We start from the raw sequence: 20,351 nt of genomic DNA, 5'->3' as shown, positions 1-20,351 counted from the left end.
TGACAAATATAATGTAGTTGCATATTGGTAAAATATCGGAGAAATGAGATCAGAGATATAAAAGATATGTATATTTCGACCACTAAATGTAGTCCTCTTCAGCAGACAGATACAAAAAGTAGTGTACAAGAATAAATATAGCCATAAGGTGTACAGTTAGGAGATGGGGAAAGGGGGTACTCATGTCACATGCCCTTGATGAGGTTGAGTCAAAGGTTGACAGTTGGTGAGGTCTGGTCCAGTCACTTTTGAAATTAATTTATTGGCTGCCATCCAAGTGATGCAGTCTGGGGACTCCCTTTGGAGGTATTGAAATTTGGGTAGTGTTTGATAAGAGAAGATTTAATAATTTTTCTGTGGAAACTGCAATGGGATTTGTAAATGATGGCAGGATTTTTCCAGTCTGTGTGATCCTCCTTGCCGATGTGAAGGAACACCGCAGAACTCTCTTGATCATATTTGATAGTTTTTTTATGTTCTTTGATTCTTGTGGTTAGGTCTCTTCCTGTTTGGCCCCAGTACACATCATTGCAGTCTTTACAAGGTAGCTTATATACCTAAGGGTTTTTATCCACATTAGTTCTGTGGTGTATGTTCACTACTTTTCTAAGAATACTGTTGGGGTTGTTTCCAAATTATTACCCAATAACCACATTAAAATGATATTTAAAAACCCCGGGGTATATAAACTACCTTTTAAAACTGCAGTGATGTGTAATGTAGCCAAACAGGAAAAGACCTAACCACAAGAATCAAAGAAGATAAAAACTCTATCAAATGTGCTCAAGAGTATTCTGCGATGTTCCTTCATATCAGCAAGGATATCACATGGACTAGGAAAAAGGCTGCCATCATTTACAAATCCTATTGCAGTTTCCAGAGAAAAATAATTGAATCCTCCCATATTAAACACTACCCAAATTTCAATACCTCCAAAGGGTAATGGTCCCCAGACTGCATTACTTGGATGGCAGCCAATAAATTAATTTCAAAAGCGACTGGACCAGACCTCACCAACTGTCAACCTTTGACTCAACCTCATCAAGGGCATGTGACATGAGTACCCCCTTTCCTCATCTCCTAACTGTACGCCCTATGGCTATATTTATTTTTGTACACTACTATTTGTATGTGTTGAAGAGGACCACAGATAGTGGTCGAAATATATGGATCTTTTCTATCTCCAATAGTGGGTTAAAGTCTTTTATGTATATATATATATATATATTCAACAAAAACCCACTGTGTTGGATAAGAAGAAATGAAATAAAATGAATTCCATATATTTCGATCACGGACTGTGATCCTCTTCAGTGGAATACAGAAAGGTAGAGCAAATGGCATGTCTTATATACAATAAAAATAAGGGACAAGGGTAGGACTCAGGTAGCATCTAGTACTTTGCGGGGCAGGTCACCCGCCTTCACCAACGATGGTAACAATTTGTTGACTGCCCAGGTGGTAATGCAGTCAGGTGACCACTGTCCATATGACATATTAAAATTTGGAAATTTGTTAATCAGGGATGATTCTATTATTTTTCTTTTAAAACTGCATTTTGAATTAAAGATAATCTTTGCCTCATTCCAATCCATATGATGGCCTTCCTTGTCTACATGTTGGAAGACAGCGGAATTATGTTGTGCGTATTTAATTGAATTTTTATGTTCTTTCATCCTAGTGTATAAATCTCTACCTGTTTGTCCCCAATATACATTGTTACAATCAGAGCAAGGGAGTTTATACACACCTTGATGTATTTCTTCTCTAGGTCTTTGATGTACATTGACTATTTTCTTAAACAAATTATTGGGATAACTAAAAACAATTTTGATATCTTCCTGTGGAAGAAATTGAGAAATGTCATTTAAGGACCTATTATAAGGCAATTTAATACAGTTTTTGTCCCAACTGAAGTTCTTACTGGAATGGGAAGTGGATCCAAAGTAACTAGTTTTGGCTTTACTTAGGGCTCTATTTAGAAACCAATCAGGATACCCTATTCTTTTTAATTGATTCCTGATGGTTGTTATCTCCATTTCCAAATAATGTGGACTACATAATCTAAGTGCCCTCAGGAAAAGACCTGAGGCAACACTATATTTAATTTTATCAGGATGGTGACTGAAAAAGTGCACATAACTCCCCGTATGTGTGGGCTTTCTGTACACAGTGAAGGACAATTGGTCCTGATGCCGTATTAATAGGATATCTAAAAATGGTAGTCTATTATCCACCTCCCATTCAACTTTGAATTTAATATTAGTGGCTAAGTTGTTTATTTGTTCAAAGAAAGCATCAAAAGATCCCCATTCGTCATCCCAAATCGTAAAGATATCGTCCACATACCTATACCAAAACATTCCTTGTGGCTTAATGTCTTGTAAAAGCACTGTCTCGAAATACTCCATATAGAGAAGAAATACATCAAGGTGTGTATAAACTCCCTTGCTCTGATTGTAACAATGTATATTGGGGACAAACAGGTAGAGATTTATATACTAGGATGAAAGAACATAAAAATTCAATTAAATACGCACAACATAATTCCGCTGTCTTCCAACATGTAGACAAGGAAGGCCATCATATGGATTGGAATGAGGCAAAGATTATCTTTAATTCAAAATGCAGTTTTAAAAGAAAAATAATAGAATCATCCCTGATTAACAAATTTCCAAATTTTAATATGTCATATGGACAGTGGTCACCTGACTGCATTACCACCTGGGCAGTCAACAAATTGTTACCATCGTTGGTGAAGGCGGGTGACCTGCCCCGCAAAGTACTAGATGCTACCTGAGTCCTACCCTTGTCCCTTATTTTTATTGTATATAAGACATGCCATTTGCTCTACCTTTCTGTATTCCACTGAAGAGGATCACAGTCCGTTATCGAAATATATGGAATTCATTTTATTTCATTTCTTCTTATCCAACACAGTGGGTTTTTGTTGAATCTTTACGAATGTGTTACGACATTACTTTATAGTTATATATATATATATATATATATATATATATATATATATATATATATATATATATATATATATATACATATATATATATACATATATATATATAAATATATATATATATATATATATATATATATATATATATACATATACATATATGTATACGTATATATATATATATATCATATATAAACATATATTATATATATCATATATATATCTATATATATATATACATATATATATATATATATATATATATATATATATATATATATATATATATATAATTTATGTATACTTCTCCCATGGTCTTCAAATCAAGGTGTCAAAATAATAGCACAATCCACACAAATCAAAAACCCAAATTAATATCCCAAAAGACTCCCCTAGTATCAAAGCCATTGCCTGACTACACCACACTTCTTTCAAAACTACAGAGATGGAATATCACACCTTCAATTGTAAGACAACTACTTCAGGCCCTGATAACATGATATGATGCTTACACAAAATATTGACATCCTTTATATTAGAGTAACCATTTTGGGTAAAATTTTAGTTGTGCATACCTACATGATGTAGCAATAGAAAATTAATCATTAATTTTGTAAATTATAATAGATCAACGTAATATGCCATTTTCTTGGCGGAAATCAATAACAAAAAAGTTGCTAAAACCTATTTCCTAACGACCGAAGTAGTGATGGTTGAATGATACGCCATGTTTGTTTTGATAGATGCCGAGGTCGAAGGAATGAAATGATGATAAATTAGTCTATTCTAACCTAACCTAACCTAACCAATGTTTAGTAATTCGGTACCTCAACTTCACAATGTGATAGTGATTGGACTGGCATGGCATCTGGACCATATCCTAGCAGCTTCATTCGTTAATAAATTTGCTTGTATGAAGGTTTTTTGTTTTTTATTTCCGCCAAGAAAATCGCATATTACGTTTATGTATTATAATTTACAAAATATTTAATTTTCTAATGCTATATCAGGTAGGTGTGCACAACTAAAACAAAACCCCATTTTGTAAATAGAAGTTGTATAATTTTACCAGAATTGATTTTTAGTACTTTCCAAAGTCAGTAATGTATCCAAATACCTATACCATTATACTACATTTTTTTATGTTGAAGTTCACTTCCCACTTTTGACTCCATTCCCAGACTTATCCAGGTCTCTCTGTAGTGATTCACAGTCTTTTTCTGTACTTACTTTCTTTAGTAGTTTTGTGTCATCTATAAAGAAGTTCATATAACATTCCGCACCTTCATCTATGTCATTTATATATATGGCAAACATTATCAGAGCTAATACAGAACCTTGTGGGACTCCACTTATTATTTCTTCCCAGGTCAAGTTTTTGTCTCTAAGTACCACCCTCATTTTTCTCCCATTCAAGAAATCTTCCATCCATTTCAATAACTTTCCTTGTACACCTATTATTTCAAGTTTTCTTAGTAGCTTTTTGTGTGGTACTTTATCAAATGCCTTTTGTAAATCTAGGAAAGCACAATCAGCCCATCCATCCCTTTCTTGCATTATTTCTATTAGCCTTGAGTAAAGGCAAATCAAGTTAATGGCACATGATCTTCTTTGTCTAAAGCCAAATTGTTTTGAATTAAGTATATTATTTCCTTCCAGATGTTTAATCTATCAGCTTTTGATATTTTTTTTTACATATTTTAGCTATTGTGATTGTAAGGGAGACCGGTGTATAGTTTGTTGGGTCTTCTTTATCTTTATCTTTATCTTTATCTTGTGATACCTTTCCTTCTTTGAGTGAGTAATCAAAAGTCACAGCAAGGCTTTAAACTTAAAAATGCCTTAACGATGTTAAGGGCAGTATTACGAAACTGGTTGTTGGAGAAAGTCCATAGCCTAGGGCAGTTGTCATATCTTCACTTAATGTTTTGTCTGAAAGGTTCACTACAAAATCTGGATTGGCATGTTTCGTCCAGTCACTATTGTTGATGACCACTTGTAACTTCTTATCCAGTTTACATGAATGAGAATTGCACATTGATCTCATTTTGTTGTAACAATAGTCCAAGAGCACTTTCTTATGTTCAGATGGTATGGCACAATTGAAACTATTCCACTTGTTCTGTTTTATCCAAAATGCTTCTTTCTCTTCTAACTTGCTGATGTCAATGCACATCTTCAAGATGATTCAATGGAAATCATCAAATGGACAGTCAGACATTTTCAAAAGTCTTTGAGGAAGTATAGATTTTGGTAACACTTGTTCTTTTAAGACACTTTTGTAAGAACTTTAGACATAGACTCGACTTATGAGCTTTCTCAAGCGCCCAGGAGAAATCGTTGATGAAAGGGCCAAGTCCAGGGTTGACGAGAATAAAGTTACGGAAGAAGCGTGTGGTATCCATAATGCAATAAAAACACTGGGAACGTGTGTTTTATAAATGCAAGGTAACCACTTTAGAAAATAAACAAATGGAGCAGAGTGCTTTCATATATTACATCTTCAATGTAAATTACAAAGAAAGAGGATACAGCCAAACATAATATAGTATGACAACAACATAAGGAACTACACTAGGAGAGGTGGTGGATGAATTGTCTGAGCGTGGGTCACACGTCTAGCATTCTTACATTTGGTAATTGTTGGCTATTTCCTTACAGAAATGATTATCTATCTTATACAATCCTAAGTTGAGGTTGAAGTTGTTAACATTTGAAAATTTAATCAGACAACTTTCAATTAAATTTCTTTCGACAATATTATTGTTGAAAGTAATCACTAGCATTTTCCAATTTGATAGGGTGATTAAAAGTACTTAAGTGTTTAAAAATGGCACTTGGCTCATTCCCTTCTTTGATACATTTCTTGTGTCATGTACTGCCACTCCCGACCCATAGCATAATTCAATTAATCGAACTTTGCATTAAAGATTGCAAATTTCAATTTCATGATAAGTACTATGGCCAAACTTTCAGCATGAGCATGGGAAATTGTCTTTCACCTGTGCTCAGCAATTTATATATGGAATTCATTGAGAGCAAGATTTTAAGTAAAATAATTCCACCAGGAATAATTTGGCTATGTTATATCAGTGACATTATTTGGCTGTGGCCTGATCATTTAGATGAGTCACAATTCTTCAAACAAATTAATAACCTAGTCAAGTCTATCAAATTCACAGTTGAAGTAGAAAATGATGGTGTGCTACCCTTTTTAGACGTTAACATTCATTGTAAAGAAACCTTACATTTAGTGTATATAGAAAATCAACTAATGTAAACTCATACATTCATTACTATTCTTTCCACCCTGATAATGTAAAAAGAGCAGTTTTCTCATCAATGTTCCTTAGAGCATTACGGGTCTGCAATCCCGAGCACATTGAAGAGGAAATAAGAAATGTTTACGACATTAGTTTGGGTTTGAAATACCCTAAACATTTCATTGATGTTTATTACAATTTTGCAAGGAAAACTTATTACAACTCTCAGCCTAACAAACCCAAGGATCATAATAATCTAGTAGTTCTACCTGACCAAGAAAACTTAACTATTGTTCCCAAATTACTCAAGAATTTTAATAACATACATGCATATACCAAGGCTTTTTCCCCCTTACAAGGGAGGTAGCCAAAAAGGAAAAGGCATAAAATCATTCCCACCCATTCCATCCCTGAATACACTCCACACCCCTCCACCCTCCCTCTTATCTTAGCACCTCCTGGATGACGGGTCATCCCTGCACCTTGTCCACTGCCCTGGGTCAGAAGCAGTGTCGCAAAACAGCACATCCACAGCAAGGCCGCTTCATTAAATTGGCGACCTCCCCTCTCTGTCCCCCCATGCATAAAAGGAAAAGACGGGGAGAAATCCCTTTGGGCTGTGTCAAATTTTGCTCACACATACTACCTCACCCCCCCATCCCCCTGCCCATTCCACCTCATGCATCACAACATCATCCATATACAACCATTCTCCATTCACCCCTGTCTTCTTTCCTCTCCCGTCCTTCCTCAACAGACATTCCCCTCTTCCCCAAAGCCCCCTTCACCCCATCCATCCACCTCATCCTAGGATGTCCCGTCATGTTCACTCCCTCCACATCTGCTTTCCATACCTCTTTTACTAGTCTTTCTTCACTCATTCTTTCCATGTGTCCAAACCATCCTAATACTCTTTCATTACCCCTATCTCCTAACTCCCTTTCCACCGCTTTTCTCCTCCTCACCTCCTTTCTCCTCCTCACCTCCTCATTTCTCACTCTATCTACTCTAGTAACCCCCATCATACTTCTCAGACACCTCATCTCAAACACATTCAAACTCCTTCTCTCTTCCTCTCTTATGTTCCATGTTTCTGCCCCATAGAGTGCTGTTGGCACAATCACTCCTTCATACAGTCTCCTTTTAGCATCCATTCCCAAATGTCTATTCCTCATTACACTTTTTAATCCACCAAGGCATTTACTCGCTTCTCTCAATCTACATTCTACCTCCACCTTCACTCCACCTTTTCCTGCCACATTTGCACCCAAGTATCTAAAACTATCCACTTCCTCCAGTTGCTCTCCCTTAATGCTCACTTCCAGTCTACTACAACTTTCACCCCTTGTATATCTCATCACCTTACTTTTACCCACATTTATCTTCAGCTTTCTTCTATCACACACTCTCCCAAACTCTTTCACCAACTTCCTCAATCCCTCCTCCGATCCTGCCACAAGCGCAGTGTTGTCCGCAAACAACAGCTGGCTCACCTCCCACTTTTCTCCATTTTCTTTAACCATCTCCAATCCCTGACCCACTACCCTTGCATTTATCTCTTGCACTACCCCATCCATGTATAAGTTGAACAGCCAGGGCGACATAACACATCCTTGATGAAGTCCTACCTTTACCTCGAACCACTCACTCTCTCCATTTCTAATCCTGACACAAGCTCTACTACTCTCATAAAAACTCTTGACAGCTCCTAGAAGCTTACCTCCTATCCCGTATATCTGCAAAACCTCCCAACATAGCCTTCAGAAACAACACAATCAAACAATACCTAATTAATAATTCAAGAAATTGCCAAAAAGGATGTGTGTACAAAAACTCCTTGCAAAATATGGGATGAATTTTATATCAGCCAAATGGCAAAAAGATCTTTCTATTAGGATAAAACAACACAAAAAGTGTGTCAAAAACAGGAATGAGTCAAGTACCATTTTTAAACATTTAAGCACTTTTAATCACCCAATCAATTGGGAAAATGCTAGAGTGATTACTTTCAACAATAATATTGTCAAGAAATTTAATTGAAAGTTGTCTGATTAAATTTTCAAATGTTAAAAACTTCAACCTCAATTTAGGATTGTATAAGATAGATAATTATATCTGCAAGGAAATAGCCAACAATTACCAAATGTAAGAATGCTAGACGTGTGACCCGCGCCCAGACAATTCGTCCACCACCTCTCCCAGTGTAGTCCCTTATGCTGTTGTCATACTATATTATGTTTGGCTGTACCCTCTTTCTTTGTAATTTATGCTGAAGATGTAATATACGAAAGCGCTCTGCTCCATTTTGTTTATTTTCTAAAGTGGTTACCTTGCACTTATATATATATGTATGTATATATATATATATATATATATATATATATATATATATACATATATATATATATATATATATATATATATATATATATATCACAATCCACATTACTCACGTGTGGTGAATACATAATAGTCAGGTAAGGTGATACATGGCAGTGGGATTATAGCACTAATACACAACTGCATACCTTCCCCCCCCAAAAAAAAAAAAAAAAAAAGATTTATTTCATCTTTGTCTCAGCCCAGTTGAAAATTACATATTTCAGCGTGTGATTTTTAGAATTTTGCATTGTCTTCCGGCCTCTTGTGTCCAGATAATTGGGGTCATCCATTCCATCCTCAGTCACCACCAGGCAGCACCTTAAAAACAAATTTCTGTAGTGCTTCTTGGCACTTTCAATAACACCTTCATCCATTGGATGAATTAAAGAGGTGGTGTTAAGAGCAGGAAGAGGGTCTTAATTCTGCCATCCTTGCATGTGTCCAAATTCCCACATATATCTTGGTTTACAATCTGAGATATCTGACACTTATCTGATGGCACGAAAGTGTGCAACTTATCCAATATCCGAGATATTCGGCTCTGACTTAGGCAGGGTTTAATGTAATTTGGTAGTCATGCTGGTCAAGGACAATCAATCAATCATCCAATCAGCCACCCACTCAGAGTCCACTGCTGAACAAAGGCCTCTCTTCTCATCTTCCTTGAGGTGCACAACTGCACCAATCTCAGGCACATAACTTATGCAAGTTTCTGTATTTTGTCTCTCCACCTTGGGTTTGGTCTCTCTTTTCCACACTCATTTTGTAGTGCCCATTCATGAACACACTTGCTCCATCGCCTGCCCTCCTTTCCATCTAATCTTCCTTCTCAATCCCATTTTCAAGCCTCTATTGCCTCCAAAATATCTTCCCTTCAGTCTGCTGTGTTACCCAACTTGCCCTCTTCCTGCCTCTTCTCTCTTTTTTCTTCTGTGTATCTTTTGTCTCTCCTCTGTCACTCTCCTCTCAATCTTTCCTCTGCCTCTGTCCTCTGCCTCTCTCCTCTGTTTCTCCTCTACATCACCTCTACCTCACTTCTACCCCACCTCTTACTCTCTTTCTCTGTCATTCTCATTCTCACTCTCTTTCTCATTCTCTCTCTCTCTCTCTTTCTCATTCTCTCTCTCTCTCTCTCTCTCTCTCTCTCTCTCTCTCTCTCACTCTCTCTCACTCACTCACTCACTCACTCACTCTTATTCCCTTTCTTCATTTTCTCCCCCCCCTACTTTCCCATTTCTCTCTCCCTTCCCCTCCCATTCCTCCTCCCTTCCCCCTCACTTTCTTCCTTCCCCTCCCTTCCTCCTCCTCCCTTACTCCCTCCCCCTCCCCTTTTCTTCCTTCCCCTCCCCCTTTCTTCCTTCCCCTCCATCTATCCTTCTCCTACTTTTTTCTTTCTTAAAGTTTTTCTTCTTACTTTTTTACTTATTCTTTCTCATTTCCTTTCTCCCCCACTTTCTCCCCTGTATCACCATCTTTCTCCTGCTTACTCATTACACTGGGGAACACTCATTTTGTTGCATTTAAAAAAAGACTTTTCTATAGTCAACTTGAGTGTGCTGATTTCAAATCTGAAGTCGGGTTTTGTCTGCAAGCTACAGATTTTATGCAATTTGACATTTTTATTTATTTTTTAAATTTTCGTTATTATAGGAAATTGCAATATCAGCCAATTGTGGCTGATATTGCAATTTCCTATAATAAAACAGTATGAAAGCCATTCCTATACATTTATTAAGGCAAAAGAAACAGAACATTAACAGAACATCTATCCCAAAGTTAGATTAGCATCCTTCAGAACATCACCACAGCTGATGGAAGCTTATCAATTTCTTTGTGTATTTTTTTCAGGCAGGAATTTGCATTTGTAACTTTTGCGTTTGTACATTTCATCTGGGCAATTTCGTTTAATGCTCCAGCAGTAGTCAGCCATCATACTTTTGTCCCAGCGCCCTTGGTAGCGTTCTTCCATGATCTTTAGGTCTTGGTGGAATCGTTCTCCTTGTTCGTCACTCACAGCCCCCAGGTTGTCAGGGAACTGATCAAGGTGGCTGTTCAAAAAATGAAGCTTGATGCTCATGTTGCACCCGAGATCATGAAAAGCGAGGAGCATTCTGTTCACAAGTTCACTGTAGTTCTCCGCCTTATTGTTTCCAAGGAAGTTCTGAACGACTGCCACAAAGGATAACCATGCTGCCCTTTCTAAAGCGGTCATCTTAGCAACAAACTGATCATCACAAATTAGGGTTCGAATCTGTGGGCCATCAAACACGCCTGCTTTGATCTTCTCAAATGATAACCCTGGTAAAGCTGTGATGATGTGTTGGAAACATTCACCTTCGGTTTCCAGTGCCTTGACAAATTGTTTCATCAAACCTAATTTGATGTGAAGAGGAGGAAAGATGATCTTATCTCTGTTTACAATTGGGTCTTGTATGATATTTGGCATGCCTGCTTCAAGGGTGTCACGAATAGGCCAGTCCTTCTGGACCCAATGTCTGTCTCGTGCTCGGCTGTCCCACATACAGAGGAAACATGGAAACTTGGTGAAACCTTTCTGTTGTCCAAGAAGAAAGTTGACCATCTTTAAGTCTACACAAATTATCCAATTGTGCTCATGATACTTTAATAAGTCCATGACCATTCTCATATCATCATAGTCTTCCCGCAAATGCACTGAGTGACCGACAGGTACTGCTCCATAAACATTGCCATTATGTAAAAGAACACACTTTAGACTGCATTTTGAACTGTCTAAAAAGAGTCTCCATTCAGCAGGACTATAGTAAGGTACACCCAGTTCTTTGAGAAGCCCTGGGATGTCATGGCAGTAAACAAACTGTCTGTCTTTTGAAAAGAAGGTCACAAAAAGCTGGTCACGCTTTCTGAAATATGATACTTTAACAGAGTGATCAACAAGATTTCTGCCTTGTAATCTTGATGCCAAATGCTCTGCTGCTTTCTTTGAAAGACCTAAATCCCGCACTAAATCATTCAGTTCAGCCTGGGGAAGAGGCTTAGGGACGGGGAAAGGTTCAGTGTCTGAAGAACAGTCCTCCGATTGTGAACACTTTTCTGACAATTCACTGTCACAACTGTCTTGCTGGCTTGTATCATGTCCAATGTCTTTATCGTCCAATGAAGGCAAGCCTTTGAAAACTGGAACAGGTACTTCTTCAGAGTGCGGAACAGGCCGAATAGCTGAGGGAATGTTCGGATACGTAATCTTATGTCGGTTTTTCTTCCCAACACCCGTTGTGTTTACCATGCAGAAATAACAGTCAGTTACATGGTTGGTGGGTTCGCGCCAAATCATTGGAACTCCAAAAGGCAGACCTTTGCGTTTTCCTTTGGTCCAGTCTCGAAGCATTTCCTCACAATTGTGGCACACAACATGAGGAGCCCATTGCTTGTCTTGATCACCAAGATGAACTTCAAAATATGCCTTGTAGGCACGCTTGACGAACGAGGATATGTTACGTCTCTGACGATTGAGTGTGTAGCATCCACATATGTAGCAGAAGGCATCAGGCTTGTTTCTGCAATGATGTCTCATTCTGGAAGCCATGTTTGAACTGAAACAAAAGAAGAATGATCAAAATATTAGAAGCTATCTATATATATGGACGTTAAAATGCTTATACATGGTTTACGCAAGTTCACATATGTACAATTTTATTAACCTCAAATTGCATACAAACTAGAGCTTGTAGAGAAAAACTCATTTCAGATTTGAAATCAGCGCCTAAAACTCTTTCAAAATCCGTTAAAATATCCAATGCAACTCAAAGTTACTGAAAAAGTGTTCCCCTGTGTTATTAATATTATTTTATTTTATTCTTTATTTCTATTTCTTCATTGTTATTATTATTATTATTATTTATTTTTTATATTATTATATATATATATATATTATTATTATTTTTTTTTTTCGCCATCATATTCATTAGAATTAAGAGTTTAAAGTAGGATATGTTTCAGTCCACCCACGTTATTTACATGTGATGTTTTCCAATCTTCCTCTAGGTGATGTAAAGGGAGGCTGGACTGTGGACACATCCCTTGTCTCCGGGAAATGCGACAGTCCTGGTGCCACATCATCATCTCCCACTGGAACCATGCCTTCACAGGCTCACATGGGTGCCACATTCATGGAACACACAGATGTGCATGGTGTATTAGTTCCAGGAGGCCACACACGTCTTCTGTGGATGCGAGAAAGGACAGGTCTACATGGGAGATTCCTTACCCTCCACAGGAGACGTCGACGAAAACCTCCTACCCGAGCTCTCCATAGCAACAAGGCACTTCTTGATGACCTTTACTCAGGACCCACCCAAGTAAGGCCACAGTATGGTAACCATTTATCTTTTAGGTAATTGACACAGACTCGGCCGTAGCTTTCCATCAGTACTTTACTATGTACTGAAGTATTTAGTTCCCTGTGCTATTACTGTTGTAGCACACATTACAGAGAATCAACCCCCAAGTTATATGCTCTGTATGATCTTACTATTTCATTCCTAGCATTCTTTTCATGCTTTCAGTCATATATTTTTCTTTAATTACCAGCTGTGTCTTGCCGTCTACATCCATAGTTGCAGCACTATTTCAGCTATACATAACTGTGCTGCATAAATTTCATGCATTTGATTAATATCCATTCCTGTTTTGCACTGCAACATATACATATATATCACATTTCTGAAAAATTACTACCAACACTTTCATTTTATATTCTTCTCAATTGCCCCATACTCATAAGTATGCATGTATTATTACTTTTTATTATGTATTCTTATTTTAAACTTGCCTTATATGTTGGTATATACAGTGACCTCTTGACCTTAAAAGATCACCCCAAAAACAGGGGTGGTGATGGAGGTGAGAAAGTTGATGAGTTTTGAAAACAGGCAGCAGTAATATTATTTTCTTTGCTGTCCATTTTGCAGGACAAACACTGGGAGGTATGTCTTTGGTCCCTGAATGCAATGGTGACTTGTGGCAATGAAATGGGGGAGACTGCAAACATATACAACATAATGTCAACATGCAGAACATTCCATGTGTATTCCAGGAAGATAAGTTGTATCTCTGGAGAAAATAGCTAGGGGGAAGTTTTGCCCAATAACATTATGTTTGCAGTCCCCTCATTTCATTACTACACGTCAGTGTTGCCTGGATGATTGATATAATTACTGGGACTGTGATTAAAGAAAGTGTTTGGAAATTTTGGTGGGAAAATGTTATGTCAATTTACCTTCCATTGCCCATGATTTTTATCTTCAAGTTATTTATGACAAGATTATAATCTTTTTAAGGTCATACACTCAGTATAATGGGCCTTTCAGGTATATCTTAAGTGTATGCATTACAAATAGTCTTTTTTTTTATTTGCAGTGTGTACTGTCACGAGTGGGAATCTGGGGCTTCAATGCCTTCTCCTTAGACAGTGTGTGTGGTGGTCGTCCTGTGTCAGTTCTCTGTGTTTACCTCTTGCACAAATATGGTCTTGTGCAAACCTTTGGGCTTGACACAGTCACTGTCTGGAAGTGTTTCAGTGAGTTGGCTTAAATTTTGATTGTGGTCTTGTTTTTGGATTGTAGTTCATGTAGTAAATTAAATTAATAGATTTAGAAAAATAAAAATACAGTCAAGTCACTGGATGCATAGGTATGTGTGGTGCAGATGTCTATGGTATGTTGCAATACCAGACCCATATTTTAAAAGACTGCAAGTAAATTTTATGTTATAAGTCATCCTGGTGGCCAACCTGTGAAAAAGCCTACATTGTGAACATTGCCCATCTAGTTCCTGAAGTCATAGAAAAAGATATGGTAGACATAGTGAACTGCTGCACTGACACTTATGATGCTGTGTTGGACAAAGTCATGGAGGGAATACAAAGGAGATGCAAACAGTAACAGATCTATTGGTCCTTACATCGGGAGACACTTCAAAGGACACTGGGAATGACAGACAGTCTGACAGTGAAAAGGTGGCTGTAAGCATGTAAGCCACATGAACATAGGAAACATCCCAATTTTGGCTGGTCAGTTCTGGAAAAAAGGCACCCCATCATCAGGGTGGTTTATATTAGAAGTAAATTTACTTTCTGCTTTATTTTTTTCACTACCAGAACCATATGCACTCACAAAAACCCACATTTATTGCAATTTCATCTTTGCCCATATTATCCCCAAAGACACTTCCCTCCACTCCTCTAAGCACTTTCCTGTCTCATCATTGACCGTCAGAGCCATTCCTTTCCTCCCTCACCCTTTCATCACTCCTGACTCACCCCTCCCCTTCAATTTAGTTTCACTTAATCCTAACCCAGCCATCTTCCTTCTCACAAATTTTCCAATCTCTCTTTTACCTTCATTTGTACTGCAGTCATGCACATTTAATGATCTAATTACTAAGGTTCTGGTTGAAGGCCCACTCCCAGGCTCTCTATGCCTCCTTTATGCCTCAGCTGAACAAAGTCCGCTGAAACTATCCAGAATGAAACATTCATAAGTACATCTCTGCCTTATTCATATGCACAGCAACAAAGACAGAAGTTTTTGAGACTGGAGACAGGGTCGTATAATTTAGGCCATTTAGACCACACACACCTCGTGGTGCTGTGGTTAGAGTTCTTGCCTGCCACTATGGTGGTCCAGGTTTGACTCCCTCCCAAGGCTGAAATAATTTCAGTATCGCTGCGCTGCGAAGTGCAACTCCAACTCTCGTGGACGGGGAGTTGGGGTGTGTGTGTGCATGTAAGGTCACAGTATTACCCATAGATCGGTCATACGAGCTCTGAGCTCTCATCCGGGAGGTTAATAACTTTTGATCACGAGTCCAACACGTGATCCAAGACCATGGAGAAATTCACTGTCTAAATTCACCATTGTAAATCATGGTGAATTTAGATGCTCAGATTGGGTGGTTAAATTATCTTCAATAGGTTGTCACACCCTCATTAAAGAAAATGTACAGAAAAATGGGAACTATTGTTAAACAAGCTCAGGCAAGCAGTTTGACACCAGGAGGTGTCTAGCTATGCCCATTGTGTTTGGAAAGCAAGTCAGCTGTCGGCTTTTGCAAATCAGATCAATTTGTGAAATTCAACAAAATATAGATTTGTAATCTCAACAATAAATGTTAGAAAAAATTTCAACAATACTAAATACTATGAGGTTATATTCCAACTTTGAACAAGCCTCAGCATGTTGGAAATTTTTCTAGAAAAGAAAAAAAAAAAATCTGTCTATCTTTATACAAAGGGCTTTTTACCCCATACCAGAGAGGTAGCCAAAATCAAAAGACATATACTCACCCCCACCCATTTCATCCTCACCATTTCACTCCCATCCACCACTCTTTCCTCACTCCCATCTTAGCTCCTCATGGATGACAGATCATCCCTGTATCCCACCCACTACCCTGGGTCAGAAGCAATGCAGCAAGACACAGCACATCCACAGCAAGGCTGCTTCGCTTAATCAGAGACCCCCACTCTCCAGCTCCTCATGCAGAAAAAAGATGAGAAATCCCTTATGGATGCGTCTAAATATCATTCACATATAACCACACCCTAAGCCCCCATCCTCCATCCACTTCCTGCCTTGCATCATAGTATAAAAAAAGAGAAATACTTGTGAATATTTATAGTAAGAACTGATATTTTATTTGTGAGAATTACAATTGTTGTTGGAATGGTTTGGACACATGGAAAGAATGAGTGAGGAAAGATTGGTAAAAGAGGTGTAGAAGACAGAGGTGGAAGGAGTGAACATGAAGGGGTGACAAAGGATGAGATGGATGGATGGGGGTAAAAGAGGCATTAGGATAGAGGGGAATGTCTATTGAGGAAGAATGGGAGAAGACAAGATAGGGGTGAATGGAGAATGGTTGTGTATGGATGATGCTGTGATGCATGAAAAGGAGTGGATAGGGGATGGTATGAGGGAGTATGTATGAAAAATAATTTGATGCAGATTGAATGAAACATCCTTGCTGTGGATGTGCTGTGTCTTGCAACACTGCATCTGACCCAGGGCAGTGGGCAGGACGAAAGGGATGACCCTTCATCCAGGAGGAGCAAATATAAAAGAGGGAGGGGTGGTGAATGGTAGGGGAGTATGCAGGGATGGAATGGGTGGGAGTGGATTTATGCCTTTGTTTATTGGCTACCTCCCTTGTAAGGGGGGGAAAAGCCTCTGGTATATGTATATATGTGTGTACATTTTTAATCCATAAATACAGACAACATAACCTTCATATTTTGAATTCTTCTTCTTCTTCTTCTTCTTCTTCTTCTTCTTCTTCTTCTTCTTCTTCTTCTTCTTCTTCTTCTTCTTCTTCTTCTTCTTCTTCTTGCTATGGTAATTATTTACTGTATAAAAGGTAAAATATATAGAAGTAATATTATGTAGTAAATAAAACAAGTTTGTGTGAATGGTATTTTGACACAGCCCAAAGGGATTTCTCCCTGTCTTCTCTTTTTTCTGTGTGAGGTGACAGAGAGGGGGGTCACCAAATGAATGGAATGGCCTTGCTGTGGATGTGCTGTGTCTTGCTGTGTTGCTTCTGGCCCTGGGCAGGGTGTGGGGGGTGGCCCATTGTCCAGGAGAGCTGTGAAAAGAGTGAGAGATGGGATGGGTGGTGAGTGGGAGTGGAGTGGGTGGGAGTGGATGCCTTTGACTTTTGGCATCCTCCTATGTAAAGGGGAAAAAGCCCTTAGTATGTATGTATGTAAATAAAACAACACCCCCCTACTGATGAAACAATAATGTCACTAAAACAGCAGTGCAATAATGTTAAATGCTTCCCCAAAATGAGTTTCAAACCCAGAATTCCAAAAGATTAGGAAAATGATTGATTCGATTTAATGTCACGAACTCCTCCCATCAGGAGGCTAGGACAGTGCCCTTATACAGAAGGCTTTGTAGCATGGAATCTAATGAACCATGCCCATGGTCCAACTCGTTGCTGCAGGGTTTGAATCGCCATCACCTTGACCTCTGTCACAAGGAGCAATGCTCTAACCCATTCAGCCAGCGAGCACCCTATTAAGAAAAAAAAAAAAAAAATCTTCAATAAAGACATGAAAAGGGTAATAAAGAAATTTAAAAACACTCATGCCAAAGGCCGAGATAAAATCTTAGAAATAAATTTTAAATATTTTGGTCCAAATGCAATGAGAGCCATTCAACTACTGGATGTACAATATAATTCCAACAGTCAGAAAAAGATCCCATATGATAGCTATGTTAAAGCCTTACAAACCACCAGAAAACCCTGCACCCTACAAACCAGTCTCACTATCCACCATATGCAAGCTGATGGGAAGACTAACATCAGAAAGAAATATAACTAATCTACCAACCTCCCCAAACCATCATGGATTCAAGGAGAGTCACTCCACAAATACACTTCATACATTAATTTGAGGAATAAAATTGAAGAAATAATCAAGTCTTTGAATAACTGAATTTAGATAAAAGTTTGGTAAGTGAAGGTACAGAGATGGGACACCATTTGTATATTAAAGTTTGGCAACTAGGTAAAGTTGTAACAATTAGGTACAAACATAATCGTACTTTACCTTGCATTCACACAATATCCAGTAATACAATATCTCTGAGATTTATGTGTTTACTTAATTGTAGTACACATAGGTCTCTTAATCCAACACTTACCAACCACCACTTGTGCAGACATTTGGGCACAGGACATTAAAACAAAACACCACCAATTCCTGAAGTGGATATATGACCTAGGTCCAAATGTCCACAAGTGTTGGACCAAGAGACCTAGGTGTATACAAGAAAGGTATTCACAATTGAAAGTTCACAGAACTGTAAGGATTCATGTTTGTGTTTCATTTACTACTTAGAGTTTGATCCTAAGTTATATTGTGTTCTGATTCTCTTTCATAATACTTAACTGTTTATGTTTTGTTACTGCCCACTGACGCCTGGCATAGAGATACCAGTACTTATGATTTTGAGCCATGGCGGGCACATGTAAACATGGTGAAGATTAAAGCTAAGAAAAACAATGTTTGTTTGGGAATTACACCGCCATAACAAGTGGCGACGAGGACAAAAATTGGATAATGAGTGCTATGGTTAAGTGGACATTGAAATTACACGACTGTAAGTATGTCTACAATACATTATTAGCCTCAGATTAGGCACCGGCTTTTACATCGGCAGTGATTCTTAGTGTTTGCACAAAAAGATGTCTAAGGATAGACAGATTGACAGATTTGAGCCAGATAGGATTTCACTAGACCTATGGCTGAGTCTTTTGGAAGCTCACTTCCAATATATAGGACTAACTGGCACCAGTGATGAAGATTTAGTGAAGAAGAAAAACTTATTATTAGTGTCTGTTGGAAGTGTTGTGTACGCAGAGTTGGGAAGGATCTGTGCTCCTGATCTCCCCATACAAAATCATTTAGTGATTTAGTGAAAGCGTTAAAGCAGTACTATATAGTCACTCCATCCTACCATAGAAGCCTTGTAGCATTTCAACAAAGGAAAAAACGGCCAGGTGAAAGTTTGAATAATCTATATGCAGAGTTAAAGGCTCTGGCCAAAGACTGTAATTTCGCTGATCAGTTTGACAACCGTGTACGAGATCAGCTGTTCATGGCGGTGGACAATGAAATACAAACATGAATCCTTACATCCCTTTTTCCTTAATTTTGTATGACATAACCAATTAGGGTGCCACACAATACAGCACTACAAATCAAGGCGATCTGGAGGCTCTATAAGTCTACCAAATTTGGTTCTATTCTCAGGTTCCCTGATAGGAGATTTAACCGGAGAATTGTTAATGTGAACATTGTCTTTAGCCGGGTCATCAGGAAAATTAACATCAGTGTTAGGAATATCACATGAAGGTTTGTTATGAGCATCAGAATGGCAAGACTCATCAACAGAACTATTATCCATTACTACAGGAGTTATAGGCTTCTTAACATTCTGAGCCACAGTGGTTACATATCTTGGCATAATCTGATCAGCATGCCTTCTCCAAAATACATTTCCATGATCCGTTAATTGAATCTTATAATTACGTACACCCAACTCTTCAATTACTTTTCCTGGCAACCATTTCTCTCCCTTTCCATAGTTCCTCACAAACACAGCATCTTCTAACTTATATTTGGATACACCTACAACCTCTTCCTCAATCTTACTTCTCCTCTTCTTTTCCTTTTGAAGGGAGTGCAAAGGTCCCTTAAAAGTTCTACCCATTAACATCTCTGAGGGCGTTTTGCCAGTGGAAGCACTAACAGTTCTTCTCTGATTATATAAAAATCTACATATTCTAAGATGAATATCCCCACTTTCAAATTTACGCAATCCACTTTTAAAGGTTCTCACTGCACGTTCTGCTAACCCATTTGAGGAAGGATTGTATGGTGCTGGCGTCACATGTTTAACACCATTCTTAGACAAAAATTCCTCCATTTCTGCTGAACAAAAATTTGCAGCATTATCTGACACTATTTGGTCAGGTAAGCCAAAATTTGCAAATGTTCTTCGCAACAACTTAATAGTAGCTTTTGAAGAAATGGTTTCAGTAACATGCACATCCATGAATTTGGAAAAAGAATCAACAATTACTAAAAAATATTGTCCATCTATAGGTCCTGCATAGTCAATGTGTAATCTTGACCATGGTATACCCGAATCTGGCCAAGCAAGAGACTGAGATTGGGGCTG

General features: G+C 38.1%; 1 protein-coding gene across 12 annotated transcripts in view; it reads left to right on the top strand.

The window, feature by feature from the left end:
- Positions 1–20,351, top strand: part of LOC143024863 (uncharacterized) — a 201,958-nt gene that overhangs the window by 103,748 nt on the left and 77,859 nt on the right. For all 12 annotated transcript variants that reach the window (XR_012966318.1, XM_076184195.1, XM_076184188.1 and 9 more), the window contains 2 exons: positions 12,643–12,956; positions 14,017–14,176. Coding sequence is in view for 11 of the 12 variants with exons in the window: in XM_076184195.1 (XP_076040310.1) it covers positions 12,643–12,956; positions 14,017–14,176 (474 nt within the window). In the remaining variant the exon portion in view is untranslated. The remainder of the gene's footprint in view (positions 1–12,642; positions 12,957–14,016; positions 14,177–20,351) is intronic.

Source organism: Oratosquilla oratoria, chromosome 4, assembly GCF_046742065.1.
Source record: "Oratosquilla oratoria isolate Oo_2021 chromosome 4, ASM4674206v1, whole genome shotgun sequence".
NCBI lineage: Eukaryota > Metazoa > Arthropoda > Malacostraca > Stomatopoda > Squillidae > Oratosquilla > Oratosquilla oratoria.
The sequence above is the reverse complement of the archived record's forward strand: the minus strand, read 5'-3'. Positions and strand labels throughout refer to the sequence as shown.